The sequence below is a fragment of the Semicossyphus pulcher genome, unplaced genomic scaffold (assembly GCF_022749685.1).
Source record: "Semicossyphus pulcher isolate SPU_LCO1_2020_fin unplaced genomic scaffold, fSemPul1.0.p SCAF_8, whole genome shotgun sequence".
NCBI lineage: Eukaryota > Metazoa > Chordata > Actinopteri > Labriformes > Labridae > Semicossyphus > Semicossyphus pulcher.
The window spans coordinates 2,912,669-2,927,299 of NW_027211759.1; the positions used below are offsets into that span (position 1 = coordinate 2,912,669).

Consider the following 14,631-nt stretch of genomic DNA (forward strand, 5'->3'; position numbering starts at 1 on the left):
CAGATCTTTCCACACACACAGCACGTCACTGTCTTCGTCTAAATATGAGCAAAGCTGGGCCATTCAGAGTGTTCACAGTGCTGCCTCTCTCTATCAAGTCCCCCTCCACTCACAGAAGTGTTCCGCTCATTGACCTTCACTGTGCCGAGTGTTTGTGCAGAGTCTGACACTAGACAGCCGTTTTCACATTCATCTGCTGAAGAGGGAAACTTTCTCTGTGTTTAAAGTTCCTCTTTAGCTGAGACACTCAGGAGGAAGCAGAACTCACTGTGGTCTGGAGGCTTCAGCCTGGTCCGTCTGCAGCTTCTCTCCTCCCTCCACCTCCATGGTGCAGTAAACGATCCGGTTCGGAGCCACGGACTTCAGACCCTGGACCTCCACGATCACAATCTGACAGAACAAGGCTAAAAAATATCAGCCACGTATGACGTTTGCAGCTGCATAAAACAAACACAAATGCATCAACAGCAAAGGAGCTGCAGACACATTAACGATGCAAAGTAAGCGAGGAATGCCGCCTGAGTTTGACCACAGTGAGTAACATTTATTAACATTAAGTACCCAGGAGGTTTACAGGGGCGCAGTCCTGCTCTGACTTTGAGTAAGAAGAACCCAACAAGAAAACCACCTCCTACTTTATCTTTACCTGACCTCTGTTGGTCTCAGCCCGGCTGCGTCTCCCCCCTACCAACAAAAACCTTCACCAAAATCCTGTTCCACACAGCGCCTTCTACAGGCCTGGAGCTCTTTTGTTGTGATGACTGGATATGCAGCATTTTTCTGTTGCATTTCTGTGTGTTTTGTTTTTGCATCTTTTTTGTATTTGCAGCGTGTTTCCTGTTTATGTTTTTGTTTCGGTTTTCTGCAGCGCATTTCTTTTTGTTGTGTTTATTTTAGACATTTTGACGTGGGTAGGATTTGGCTTTGTTTGGGAATTTGCAGCCGGTTCCTCCTCAACAGCTCGGCCCTTTTTCAGCCACCATTGAAGAGAATACAAAATGACAACTGGCCAGAGTCGAACATAACATCTTAAATTGTTAGCTTGCAGGTGTACTAAAATGCTACAACAGTCTCAGCAGTTATCTTGTCCTCAGACTAACAGCAGCTCAGACTACACACCTCCAGAGTGAAGGACAGCACCACGTCAGACTTGGACAGGATGTCTCCCTCGTCTCCCATGTCCAGGAAGGAGTTGTTCATAGTGGAGCGTTTGAGCTTCTGTTTGAAGTCCGGACCTCCTTTGGACACCGGCAGACTCTCTAGGTTCGCCATGAGCAGGTTGACCGACGAACGCAGCTCCTCCACGAAAAGAGGCTCCATGTCTGCAGAGACGAACTTTGGGTATCTCCTCTCCTGCAGGACAGACGTTCAGTTATCAACACAAAGGTTTACTTTACATCAACACGCACTTCTTTCATCAACTGGAGGATGATTTGGTAGGTAAGGTATGAAAACATTGACATAAAAAGGGCTAAGAGTTTCCACACGTCGGCCCATCTACAACTTTGAAACTACAAAGTCTCAGAGTTTTACTTTCACACTTGGAGGGGAACTCCAGAAGAACCAGAGCCTCATTTTTACATATTTTGGATACAAAAAGTTTTGAAAGTGCTCCAGTAGACTGCATCAGCCGGCAGCCGTGAAACAGGCTGTAATGGCTGCAAAGTAATCTGTTGAAGGCAAATGCTCCCGATCAAAGAACGCCAATGCTTCTCTTAGTCTTAGATTGAATTCTAAGTGTCTGACAACATTACAGAAAGGATCCCCACAGACATAGACCTTTTTGTTAAGCGTAAAGCTGGACATATACTTGCTTTTAACTACAAGATGCAGTATGGACATGAGCAGTAGGGGCATCGTAGAGGGGATGTGAGAAAGTTCTGAAGACAAGCTGATAGACTACAATTATCCACATGTGTACAATGTGTCGTTGCCACTGAGCAGAGACAAACACGCCTGTCAAACAGCTGCAGACAGATAAGTTCTGTTTTAGAGTCGACGTGGAAACCTGCAAAACTAAATGGGAACAAGTTCGGGAGCGTTACGTCCGTGCACGGAGGAACATGTTGGAGAGACGAGGACGGTGGACACACAGAAGATGTTTCTGCTGTGATCTCGGAGTGAACATCACAGTAACCTCCTCGAGTGTCTCCATGTCTGTTGTTTACATCCCGCACATACGGTAGCTGCATCCAGCCTGAGCTCTCTGGTTTGCCCTCTAGAGGATTCCTCCAGTAACACACGTAGTGCAGAGACAAGTATGTGAATAACTACATTCATGACGCAGCTGGCTGTGTACGCGAACACAGGTTAAAAAGCAAGTATGTCTCCTAGCCTTTTATCGAACCAAGAACTGTTGAATCGCTCTCTGCAAAGGCAGCATAACAAGCTGCAAAAACCATCTGACACATAAACAGATGCCTTCTGCACCACCTCCTGTGAAAGATATCCGGCTCTTTAGCTGCGAGATTTTTCACTTTCTTCACCAGCGAGTCTCGAGCTTTGTCTGGCCAGCGTTTGGTGCTGGGCAGGTAGTGTAACGTGGGTTTATCACACCTTGCTTTGCTGAGAACACATAACCAAAAAGGAAATGTGCTATAAAGCTGAAACGAGAGGCATAAAAACATGCAGAGCTGCAGAGCTGGTGAGAATTATCTGTGGGTTTGTAAACAAGAGACACCTTTCAAAATAAAGTCAGTGTAAAAACATACTCAGTAGAGCAGATTTAAACATTTTTTTCATCATTATGACAGATTGTGTTTGTGTCTTATCATTGATGACGATGTGTTTTTCTCACTCTGGAAATCTTCTCGGCCAGCTGTAACCTCCCGTCCAGCTCTCTGCGGATCTGAGCCGCCTGCTCGTCCACGTTGTCCAGCTGTAAATGAAAAAATGAAAAAAACATAAGAAGAGTTTCATCAGTCAGCCAATCAGAGAGCTGCAGGATCAATAAACCACTCCGAGGGACAAAGCAGGAGAGACTCAGAGGAGGTTCACTTGTGCATTGATAAAGTAATCAGCACTGAGGTGGTAACAGACCTCTTCATCAGAGCGCCTCTCCACCAATTACAGGACAGAAATATTCAATCATGTGTGTTTACAGTTAAAGCTGCAGTTCCTCTGGTGTCCACTAGATGCTGCTCCATGAAAACTCTCACCTTGCCTCTGATTAACATGCTAGAATGAATTACACAAACATGACAGCTCCCTGGAAGTGAGGCCAAACCCTCGCTGACTGGCTGCAGTATAGGTCATAAAGCCTAACCCTAACCTCCAAACGAGCGCTGACGAGCCGTTTCAGGGGACCAGCTCTTCGTCTTCTGCTCCAGACGTTTGACTTTAGTTTCTCTGACCATCTCTGTTGTTTACTCTTCCACTCTGCAAGGTAGGCGCTCATCACATGACACGCCAGCTCCCCCAAAAGAGAAGCCCAAACCTCTCCGTCGCCCCCTGGGGGAGGGGCTGTTAGTTTAGGGAGCGCAGCCGTACCTCGAGCATATCTTATCGTAAGCAGGGATCAAACATGCAACCCAAAGATTTTAGTGTAAATAAAGAGGTAAGAGTCTGATATTCACACAGGTTTATAATGTGAGATTCTTCTAAATGGAAATGCATGATTTGACGTTCAGTTGAGAAAAGTGCAAACACTGTTGAAACGAGGAATGTGATGTGTCCTTGTCTTTTGTTTTCCTCAGCTTCGAGTCGACCCTTGACTAACAGGCTATGAGTTTACTTCATTCTAAGTGAAGTGGCCTTATGTAAAGCTCCTGTTCATTGTCTTCATGCACTTCCAGCTTCACCACAGAGAGCCGAGGCGGAGCTGCGTGCGAGCTCCACACCGAGCAGAGATCAGCCGACAACTCGTCTGTTAAACTTTATGTCAGCGAGTCTCAAAGAGGAGATGAAAGCGGAGAGAAAATTGAACGAGGTTTGCTTACTGGGCACAAAAACTGTGCCTCGTCTCACAACTCTGTGATGAGCAGGGGCGTCTCAATGACAATCAGAGATAAAGCAGCTCTGATGGAAGCTGGCCTGAAGCCAAAGAGACAAGTGGAACCTTCAGAGCGATAACAGAGAGGAAAGATAAGCTGTTTAATTTGACTCTGTTCCAAAATGAGTCCCAGAAAATCAGTTCAGAACCTGCAGTCAGAGAGAGCAAACTTCCTTCAGTCACGCTGAGGAGACATCAGACCTGCAGGCTGCAGAGGAGCAAACTGAAACTCTAACAGGAGCCAAAGTGACAGGAACACACAGGTCAGGTCCGAGAGCCTCTGGTTCCAGACGTCTCAGGTTCCTGTCCTGGAGGGATCTTATCTGTGACTTTAAATTTCAGCCTGCAGCCATCTGACGAACAGACCCTCAGCTGGAGGAGGTTCACCATGTCTGTTAGTGAACTGACCCTCACTGACACACAGGCTGCAGACGCTCCGTGCTTCACTTTCTCTATTAGGATTGTGCTTTAAGGTGAAATAAGGAAGAAAACATCCAACCTAAGAGTTCTGAACAGATCTACAGTCAGATTTTCAACCCAAGAGAGAGAGAGCAGCTGTGGTCGAGCGACACAGACAGGAAGTGAGGAGAGCGAGCGCCGTTAATGTAAATAAAGCAGTGAAACAGAGAAATCGGACGTTATTTTCTGAGTGTTTCACAGCAGCTAACACGCCTACACCTCCGCACAACCCGCAGGAAGGGACAGGGTTTAGTTTTTGTGTGTCTGTCTGCTCCGCCCTCCGTCACACCTGCAGCTCTGATACAGCAGCGACACAGCGGACTGTTCTCATTCACAGAACGACACATGAAGACGTTTGTGATGTCACTTTCACGTCTCATAAAGATGCGATAGCGTCTATTTTTCGATCTATTTTCTATTTTTGTTGCTGTGGTAACGAAACAAGTATCACGTATTGGTTTTTTTTACTAGTATTGTATCGAAGTTTGAAATTCTGGTATCGTGAGAGCCCTATCAAACCTGAAAACACACATCATGTTTAATGACCTCGTAAAAATCCTCCCAAGGCGTCTCCTCCTCCTTCCTCATTAAAAATTCCCGATCTGCGTAGGCCCCGCCCACTATGCACATTTCCAACCACCCCCTCTGTCGCGAAAACAAAACACGTCTCTGCCATCGTTTAGTGGCAACTTGTTGAAACTTAGCTAGCTTGAAATGTAGTCATTAGCAGTCGTAACGTTAACGTTAGAAGTCAGTAGTAAGTTCGCAAAAATTACGATGTCGGTTACAGCTAACTGGTGCATTGCCAAAGTGGTTGTGGTTGCCATAGGTTACACATAATGATCTGCATAGCGTCACCTCATCCATTAACGGGATTGGCTCCTTGTGACGTCTCAAACCTGCCAATCTGAAAACGTGTAAAAAGCAGACATGCCCAGCCATGGAGATGACTGCTGATGTTGTCCCTGATGTGTCTTGTAGCACATGAGAAACACCACATGGAGATGTTAACAACACACTGGATTTTACCTGGAGCAGCTTTGGGGTTTTTTAAACTCTTATTTTTTAAAGAAAACGTAGAAATGTGTGGACAGTCTGCGACACTAATGTAGCTCTAAAGACGAGGAACTGGAGGCGGCTTTCAGCAAAATCGATTTTCCCTCCTTTTAAATCTGAAGATACCTTCAAGGTCAGGTTTAAAATGTTCATTAGAACAAGTAGATGAAAACTGAAGCCTTACTTACTGTTAATAAACCCTTGATGAATGAATGAATGAATGAATGAATGAATGAAGCTAGCTTCCAGATACAACACGTCTGTGTTTGCGGGGCGTCAGTCAGCAGAGTGATGCTGCACGCTGTCACTTTGTATTCCTGCTTGTGTCTCCTGTTAATTACACTCAAAGCTAATTAACTGTTGTGAGATAACAGAGCTCAGAGTCCATCCACTGGTTATCAAACTCTGTGTGTCACATGTTTCAGGAGAACACAGAAGAAACATCCTGCATGTGAACAAAATATAACAGGACGAGATGGGGATCAGAAATTATACTGACAGAACCGAGGCGAATTTAATGTTTGTAACATGTCAGATTCAATTCAAGCCACTTTGTTCGACCCGGCAGACATGTGTTTGCAGAGGTACATGTCCTGCACTTACACTACGGGTAATAATGACTATGCAAATGTACAGTGGAAGGCAATCAGTGCAAAAAACGGATTCATTTAAGTTCTTCAAAAGAAAAAGAAAAGTGGGATTCTGGGATAAAGTTTCATATGATGAAAATTTAATTGAGATAACTTTTCGAAACACCTTCAAAACTTTATTTCGTTAAGTTAAAAAATAAGTTAACTTCTTACACATCTAGAAAATGATTCTTATTTACAGCTGCAGCAGTAAATAGATTCATGAGAGCATTATGTCAAAGATAAAAGACACAAATACCGACACCCAGTTTGGCTGCATGTGCTAAAATTAACGAGCAAACACACACACACACACACACACACACACACACCTACACACACACACACACACACACACGGATCAGAGAACATGATGGCTTTGTTACCATGACTTCTATTATGTGATCTTTGTTGGCAGCCGTTCTAATTCTGCCTCGGAGCATTTCTATGACAACCATTCTTCCCATGATGCTGTGAAAGTCTCTGAAATGTGTCGACACGTCAGAGAGGAGAAACCTGCACATGAAAGTGTGGAGAGACAACTAAAGTGCAAATAGCCTGAAGGAAGACAGTGTTAGCGCCTTATTTCTGAACGAGCTAAGAGACTGAATGCAAAGTCATTTTAGGAAAACAAATCTGCAACACACGAGCATTTAGACGACAACATATGACTTCAGATGGAGTCAGTTGGAATGGCCATATGTTTGTTTGTTTGTTTGTTTTTTAAAGACGATCGGAGACACCTTTATTAACAAAAAAGAAAATCAGGTCCTTCGAAGGACGTATTTTAAGGTTGATTGTGTCACAGCGGCGCGTCGAAGGCTGTCCCATTTCGAAGGCTCCTTCTGTTGCGGCCAATAAATGCGTCCTCCTGTTCTCTGGTCATTAGGGTCCATCATGTGCATCCTTTGTGGCCCAACGTATCCCAAGATTCATTGCGTGCCAATTCAAACTAGACTGTGGATTCTTAAACGGCCGAGGACTCAGCGTTCATTTTGGCAGCTATTTTAGATTTAGTGTTGAAAATATGAGGCTACAAGGCATGGCTACTATCTGGGGCCAGCTTCATCATCTGCAGTAGACCTCCGGTCAGAGAGAGACACAGAGCAGGGAGTTCCATTTGACTTGAGCTTTAATGAGCAAACATGAAGCATGTTAATATTAACTGGTATTATATTAACATCCATCCATCCATTGAAGGCATAAAACCAACAAACTCAGCCATGATTAGCATATTACAGGCATATGACAATGAAACCGAACATAAATCAGCCATGAACCAATTTTAGCCAACCACACTTATCGGGCTAACATTAGCATTAGCGCGCTAACGTTAGCATTCGAGAGCTAACTTTTCATCATCCCTTCTCAATGATACAGTCTGACTGAAGCACACAGCCGATGGTCGCTCCTGTGCAGAAGAAGCGTCGAATGACGATTAAAACGCCCCTTTTTCTGTGAGCGCGCTCAGAGCCTGAAGCAGAAAGCCCGAGTGACAGAGAAAGTTCACATTCGTGATACCCGTTAGCCAGTAACAGGGATGCATTGCTTGTATTTTGATAGACAGATTAAACACACAGTGGGGGAAAATATGCATTTTGAATGTCCGACAGTGACCACTCACGAAAACAAAACATACGTGTCGTAGTTTTTATTATCAAAGATCTATTTTTAGCTCATCAACGCCAAACTTCAAAAAATAAGTTAGTTGAAGTTAGTCGCTAGTTAGCCAGCTATCTACCTGTTGCTAGGCGACAGAAGCAGCGCTTTAAGTGACGCAAGGGTAATGGCGGGAACAGCCGGAACAATAAATCCTCAGTTGAGCAGACCGTCTCATTTCAGTTTGGCTTTAGCGTCCACACAGGATACAGATGACGGAGGATGCAGCCCCTGAACTGAGACACAGCTAATATCATTTTTTTGGCTACGTAGTGCTAGCCCAGCTGGCTAAAGAGTAAGCAGTTAGCCTGTTCGGTAAACCAACTTTTGGAGGAGCATCAAGCGTTCAACAAGATTTTTAAACCATATATACCATCATCTCCCTCCAGGGTCAGGTGGCAGTGGCCCAGACGTCCTGCTCCACAGCAATATTTTCCAGTTCCTCCTGGGGGATCCCGAGGCGTTCCAAGGCCAAACGGGATATATAATCCCTCAAGCTACCGACAATGTATTGCCATAAGATGACAGCTTATTTGGCCGACGCGTTCAGCCTATTTTGCTTTCCAGATGGACGTTTTTCCTTCAGCAATAAAAGCCTTCTCAAACGTGATTGGTCAGAAACCAGAACACTTCTGATACCAAGACCTGGTCCCTCGCCAACAGATTTATACGTTTACTAAAGACACAATCACACCCTGCCATCAGTAGCAGGACTCAAGAGAATGAAGAAAACAGCACATATGGAGCTTTATCTAACAGAGAAGCCTCTGAGAGGAAAATAAAACACCAGAGAAGGCTGATTTTCAGACTAAACTTCAGAGGTTTGTGTCACAGCTGAGGGCAGAGCCGCAGCCCGGAGCTGCTGCTAATTTATTAGAGCTTCATCCACCTGCCTCCTGCAGCTAATGAGAGGCGACACACAGATAGAACCAAAGCAGAAATCAATGGACCTCCTCCACAGGCCGCTGTTTTTGGCGAAAACATCCGTAATTTAAGGATCCAAACAAGCTACAACACCTGAACACACTTGATTGGATGGTTTTAAATCCCCGGTGTGTGCGTGTGATTAATGGCACCAGAAAACAACTTTAAAATGAGTCCTAAAGTTTATTTCAGAGCACATGGGTGTGAAAATGTTCTCACTGTATTTAAAGCATTCTCACGACTCTGTAGAGCTTTAATTAAACATGTGCCCTGTGGTCCGTGTCACACCGTGTATAACTGTTTAAATTATGTTCACGCCCAACTTTAAATTGGGAGCAGGCAGGTTAAAACCACTGGATTCTCTGAGAAATAAAGGAGCTAATGTAGCTTAAAGTGCTGCGATGGCTCCTGTGAAAACACAAGAAGAGAGCGAGCAGACAAACAGCGAGCAGAGGCTGTTACTCTGCTTCAAACCCTTCACTCTCATTAGCTGCGATTAGTGTTAATAAAGAGTCATAACTCAATCAAACATAAGGAGACAGACACGATGCAGACACGTTTACATTCAGCTGGACTCAAACATCCTGAGGATATCTGATACACATCATTCATTCATGCGTATAATAAAGCTGCTTCTAAAAGTGTTGCACCAGTTTTGTTGGCAGTTCAAAGCACCAAGAGATGAATGAGCACACAGTTTCTTTACCCCCTCTTCCTTTCAGCCTCTCTTCTTCTTCTGTTCCGGCCTCTAATGAAGCAGGACAATAATAAAATCCGTCCTGGCTACAGACACACTGTGTTCGTTATACAGGCGAGGCTGTCAAGTGATCTGTGAATGGAGCTATTTATGTTGAGAGCCCGCTACAGCAGAGGAAGCATGAGTGAGGATTACTGACGTGCTGTTTCCTCTACAGAGTGGTATTTAAAACTGTAAAGTCTGTTCCTCCAGAAAAAACTGAAATAAAAACAGATGCCATCTTTTCCGTCCAGTAACTGCAGCTAGCATTTAGCTCTGCTTATCCAAGTTTTGTTTTTATAAAGCTAGTCGGCTGTTCAGCCCCCGAAGTTATCCCAACACCACTCCTCTTCTCCAGCGACCACACGGGTTCCCTGATGAATCCAATCAGGACTCTGGTGCCCGTCAACAGGGCAGGAAAGGGAACGAGTCGTTCGGTAACTGCCTCAGATCCACCCAGAAATCAACAGGATTCAGGTAAATTATCATGTGATGATGACAGAAAACAGGAGTGCAGTATTAGTGCGGATCAAAGGTATCTTAAAGTCAGCAATCTGTTTATTTTAATCCTGCTGATAAACAAGGGATACTTAATATCAGCCGATACTCGAGTCCAGGTATCAGGAAGGAAAAATCTGAATCTTTAAAGGGAACTGATCCGTTCTATCTCCTCTGGATCTACAGTGGAGGAACAAACCTCGCTTCCCGTCACGCTTCAGTAAGAGAGAGAGCGGCAGAGAGACGGTAAACACGAGCAGGTCAGAGAGAACGTTAAGCTTAACATCAGACCGCGGCTTCATTCAAAAGTTTGCCGGCGCTCCCCAGAACGTGGTGCCTCAGGAGAACACCTATATCACCTACGACGTGAGCTGGACCTGGTTCTTACCCCGTATATTAACAAGATCCGTTTCTGCTCACACATAACTTTACTGCCCGAGCTCTTATAGGAGAAATTCGGTATTTTTAAACCTGGGCCCAGTTTTCACAAATGTGTGTGTTGAAATGACTCATAGGAACAAAAACTTTTAGACTCGGTCCAGTAGATGTCCTCCCTCGTAGCTGCAACATAATCCAGTCAGAACAAAGTGCTTGTTTTTGCCGCTGACTGGCTCAGATTGTTGCTCCAGGTGTCCGACAACATTACGGAAATGATCCGTACAGAGATCGTCCTTTTTTTTAAAGAGTAAGATCCTTTTCGTGTCACCAGAAACAAAAGTCTCGCTCTGAAATCTCGCCAGTGGTAAGATGTTACGGGACGGTGTAAACGTGAGTCAGAGTTGGAGAGAGGATTTGGTGAGATTGTTGTGTTGGTGTACAGAAAGTATAAGTTGGTGTGTTTGTTTTATCCTCCTGCCTGAGCTCGTCGTCTGTATACTCATACGTCATGCAATCCATCTCAGTTGTTGCGGCCGTATCGCGGCTACAACATCTACTGGACCGATTCCAAAAGTTTTTGTTCCTATGAGTCATTTCAACACACACATTTGTACAAACAGGGTCCGAACTTCTCCTTTAACTCTTTGCGACGCATCGACGCACGTTACACAAATGGACACATTTCCGTAACCAATGACGATTGATAAATAAACCTGACACAGCACAGCTCGCTTGGAGCGCTGCATAGACAATAATAAATGTCTGGGAAGCGTGCTCCTGCAATTACCGTTTATTGCCATTAGGTGCCGCCAAAGACGACGAAACTGAGATCTTCCAGATTTTGTCTCTTCGTAAGTAAGTTTGTCATCGTTGTGTGGTTGTTGTCTTACGGACATCTTCCAATAGTTCGAATCTTTGTGGTTTTTTTTAGAAGGAATAATAGAACATCATTTTTGGCCAGATTTGACAGCACTACTACGCTGTAGAAATGTAATGAGATTAACTGAATATTCATTCTAATTCTTACGAAATGTTTCAAATTGAGTCGACTTTGCATTTCCACTTTGCATGTTGAATTGTCAAGTGCACGTTGAAATGCTGCTGAATTTAGGAAGGAGACTACAAACTTTCACAGGTAGAAGAAAACGTGCAGACGGACGGCTGGAGATGAAAAAGTAGAAAGTATTACTGACTCGGGATCAAGGTCCTTGGACTATCCCTCCGTTATATTTGGATTCCGTTTGTATAAAAGGTTCTGCAGTGTTTGATTTCTCACGGATGAATTTAAAACATTTTCTACTGAAGCTGTTGTTAACTTTGCTCATCACCCACCTCACCTCAAGGACTTCTACCTCCTCCTTCTCGGCGGCTGCTCGAAACAGAGACACGGTTCATCTCTGCGTTCATCAGTGGCTGTACTTTAAGAACTGTGTTTCATTCTTTCTGTATTTACAACTGATCTTAAGATCTTTTTTATTATCTGTATCGTTTGCTCGGTTGCTCTTTGCTCGTTTATTTTTTGTACTTTTAATTTTCACATTTTTAAAACTACATTTTTGTTTCCCTGTGATGTAGAACGTAACAGTCAGGAGATCAACACAAACACAAAGAGGAGGGGGATGAAATCATAAAAATGAAACCTGTTTTTTTGTCCTGCAGGCTCGTCTCAAACTGAACGCCGATCACTCTGAACTTTAAATGTGACCTTTCTGTTCCTGCAGACTGAAGATGACTGAGGTCCCTGCGGGTCACGAGACCGACTCTGAAGGGAATAAACAAGACCTGAACCCGTCAGGCCTGAAGACCGAGCCAGCTCGGGCTGAGTGGGATGAACAACTATTAAGACCGCGGGGAGGTCAAAGGTCAAGAGCACTCCTGCAGCTAGAGAGTCTGTGGGTTTATCAAGACACATTTCACAGTTATACTAAGGCTGCATTGATCAACTCGACTTCTCATGAGTTCATGATGTTCTTTCAGGATGATATTGATCTATTAAAACTCACGTTAACTAATAAAAAGGAAAAGAAATTAAGAACAAGAAAATCAGGGGACCGAGGACTTCGATTTTTGTTGCCGTGGTAACGAAACAGGTATCGAGTATAGTTTTTTTACTAGTGTCGTAATGAAGTTTTAAATTCTGGTATCATGAGAGTTTTTCAAAATTTCAAAGGCAGAAATGGATCAACTCTGACTTTTCACAGTTTATCTGACAACATTTCCATCAGTCGTTCGCTCCCTCAGAGACCTGAACCTGCAGCCGGATACCAAACACCAAGAGGCTGACATAAAACTTTATTATATTTTCTCTTTTTCTCTTTTACTGAAAGTACATTTTACTTCTTCACCTATCTCTGTTCAGCTTTGTTGTCCTTGTTTTGGTTTTGGAGCTGTGTGTGTCCTTGTCCCTGTACACACCCCAGTGATGAAAGCATTTTCTTGTTGTTGGATTCTTTAGTAAATAAGTAAATGATGTGAACCTCTTCGTGTGACACTGTTTTGCATGTCAGAACTTTCTCTCCTCATGTTCTTTGTCTGCATCTATTTTGTTTTTATCTTCCGGCTTCAGTGGACAAAAGAAAAAGAAGAGTTTGACATTTTTGTGCATTAACTTTGTTTTGGGAAATATCTGATGATGACAGAGTTTTTAAAGCAATCATTTCTGTGTCACTGTGGATTTTAAAGTGATAATCTCAAAGATCTCTGTTTCGTTCTCTTTGGCGGCACCTGTGGTGATAAACGGTAATTACAGGAGCACACTTCCCAGATATCCAGACAGTGCTGTATGTGTGACGTCCACGGTTGGCTCCGGTTGTAACTCTTGATTTTCCTGGCTGACGGTCGCTTTCCTTTTCAGACTGTTTGCTTCATCTGAGCGTCGAGTTTGTTTCACTTCTTGTTGAAGTTGTATCTGTAGTCATCCATCTTTTCTTTGTTTGTTCAGCCATAGTAGATTACTGTTTACTCGCAACACTTGCAGAGAGCGGAAAAGCAGCCGCTTAGCTCCGCCTACCCTCTCTGGCAGACCAACCACTGCTGGCTGATGGAAAACAGGATCCACTGACTGTCTGCACAGTGAACAAACACCTGCAGACACTCTGAGCTCACATTGTTTTACACACTTTGTGCCTTCATATTCAGCTCAGCTTGTCTTTAATCACTAAAAAGAAAAACTTCTTTCTTACAGTTAACGTCTACAAATCTCAGTTCTGGCTCAAACTCTAGTTCAGCAGCACCACACAGCTGCTGCACACTGTATCATGTATTTAAACCAGTGTTATAACAGCAGAGCTCAGAGTGAGCCACCGAGGGAGAAAAATGAACCACAGCACTGTGTGTGTGGTTTCACTCGATGTTTTCCTTCCACACTGCAGAGGACAGAGGCAGCAGAGGGGCTGTAACTCTGAGTTTATGGTTTTAATGCAAACACAAGTGTGGAGAAGCAACATAATCACCTGCATCTGTTAGCAGGACGGCTGCTGGAGTCTGCTTTATTCTGAGGTAACACCACAGACTCCCTGTAAAGCTGAAAACTGCCTTCTGCCCCACGTACCGGTGACCAGCCCCTGCTGCTTTTTTACACAGAGCAGCGATGCCACTATTTCCTTTACATTTCCATTCAGTCAAAGTTCCTCTACAGCAGCATCTAGTGGACATTAGAGGAACTACAGCAGAGGACACCAGAGCATTGACTTCATAGCGTGTGTAGTGAGTGTGTGTGTGTCTGTCCATGTGTGCCTCACCTGGCAGGCGTTGTACAGCAGCTGGTGCTCAAACTTGCGGATGCCGAGGATCTGCTGGAACATCTCGTACAGCTGCTCCTTACTGAGGATGAGCTCCGACACGGCGCTCAGGTGCGCCCTCTGAGGCTGCCGCCGCATGTCCTCGTCCCCCCTGTAGATGGCGTCGTACTTGGCGATCCAGGAGCTCAGCACCGTCTCTTTGCTCAGGCCGTCGATCTCCGGGAGGCTGCGGACGCGCCGCTCGATGTTCTTCTTGAAGACCTCGCGGAAGTCGTTTGCCGAGCAGCCGCCGCTCTGAACCATCCGGAAGACACGCTCGCTCTTCAGGAAGCCCTGACGAAGGGAGAGACACAGAACAAGGTTATATTATTTCTGTGAGGAGTTCAGCAGTCAGACGCTCCTGCTGCTGCTGGTTACGTTCTGGAAAAGCAATAAAATCCTTGAATTAGCAAACGAAACAGCATCCAGTCGCTCTGGAGATTAAAATGTTTTCTGTCTTTTCATGTTTTCAGACCTTTTAACCAAGCAGCTTGGAGAAAATGTCTGTTTATCTTCAGAGCG

At 44.4% G+C, this 14,631-nt stretch overlaps 1 protein-coding gene across 6 annotated transcripts in view; it reads right to left on the reverse strand.

Annotated features, from left to right (window-relative positions):
• cadps2 (Ca++-dependent secretion activator 2) overlaps positions 1-14,631 on the reverse strand; it is a 190,534-nt gene that overhangs the window by 102,148 nt on the left and 73,755 nt on the right. For all 6 annotated transcript variants that reach the window (XM_069685871.1, XM_069685869.1, XM_069685872.1 and 3 more), the window contains exons 3-6: positions 14,071-14,403; positions 2,798-2,878; positions 1,120-1,353; positions 269-390 (exon numbers count right to left, since the gene is read on the reverse strand). In XM_069685871.1, coding sequence (XP_069541972.1) covers positions 269-390; positions 1,120-1,353; positions 2,798-2,878; positions 14,071-14,403 — 770 coding nt within the window. The remainder of the gene's footprint in view (positions 1-268; positions 391-1,119; positions 1,354-2,797; positions 2,879-14,070; positions 14,404-14,631) is intronic.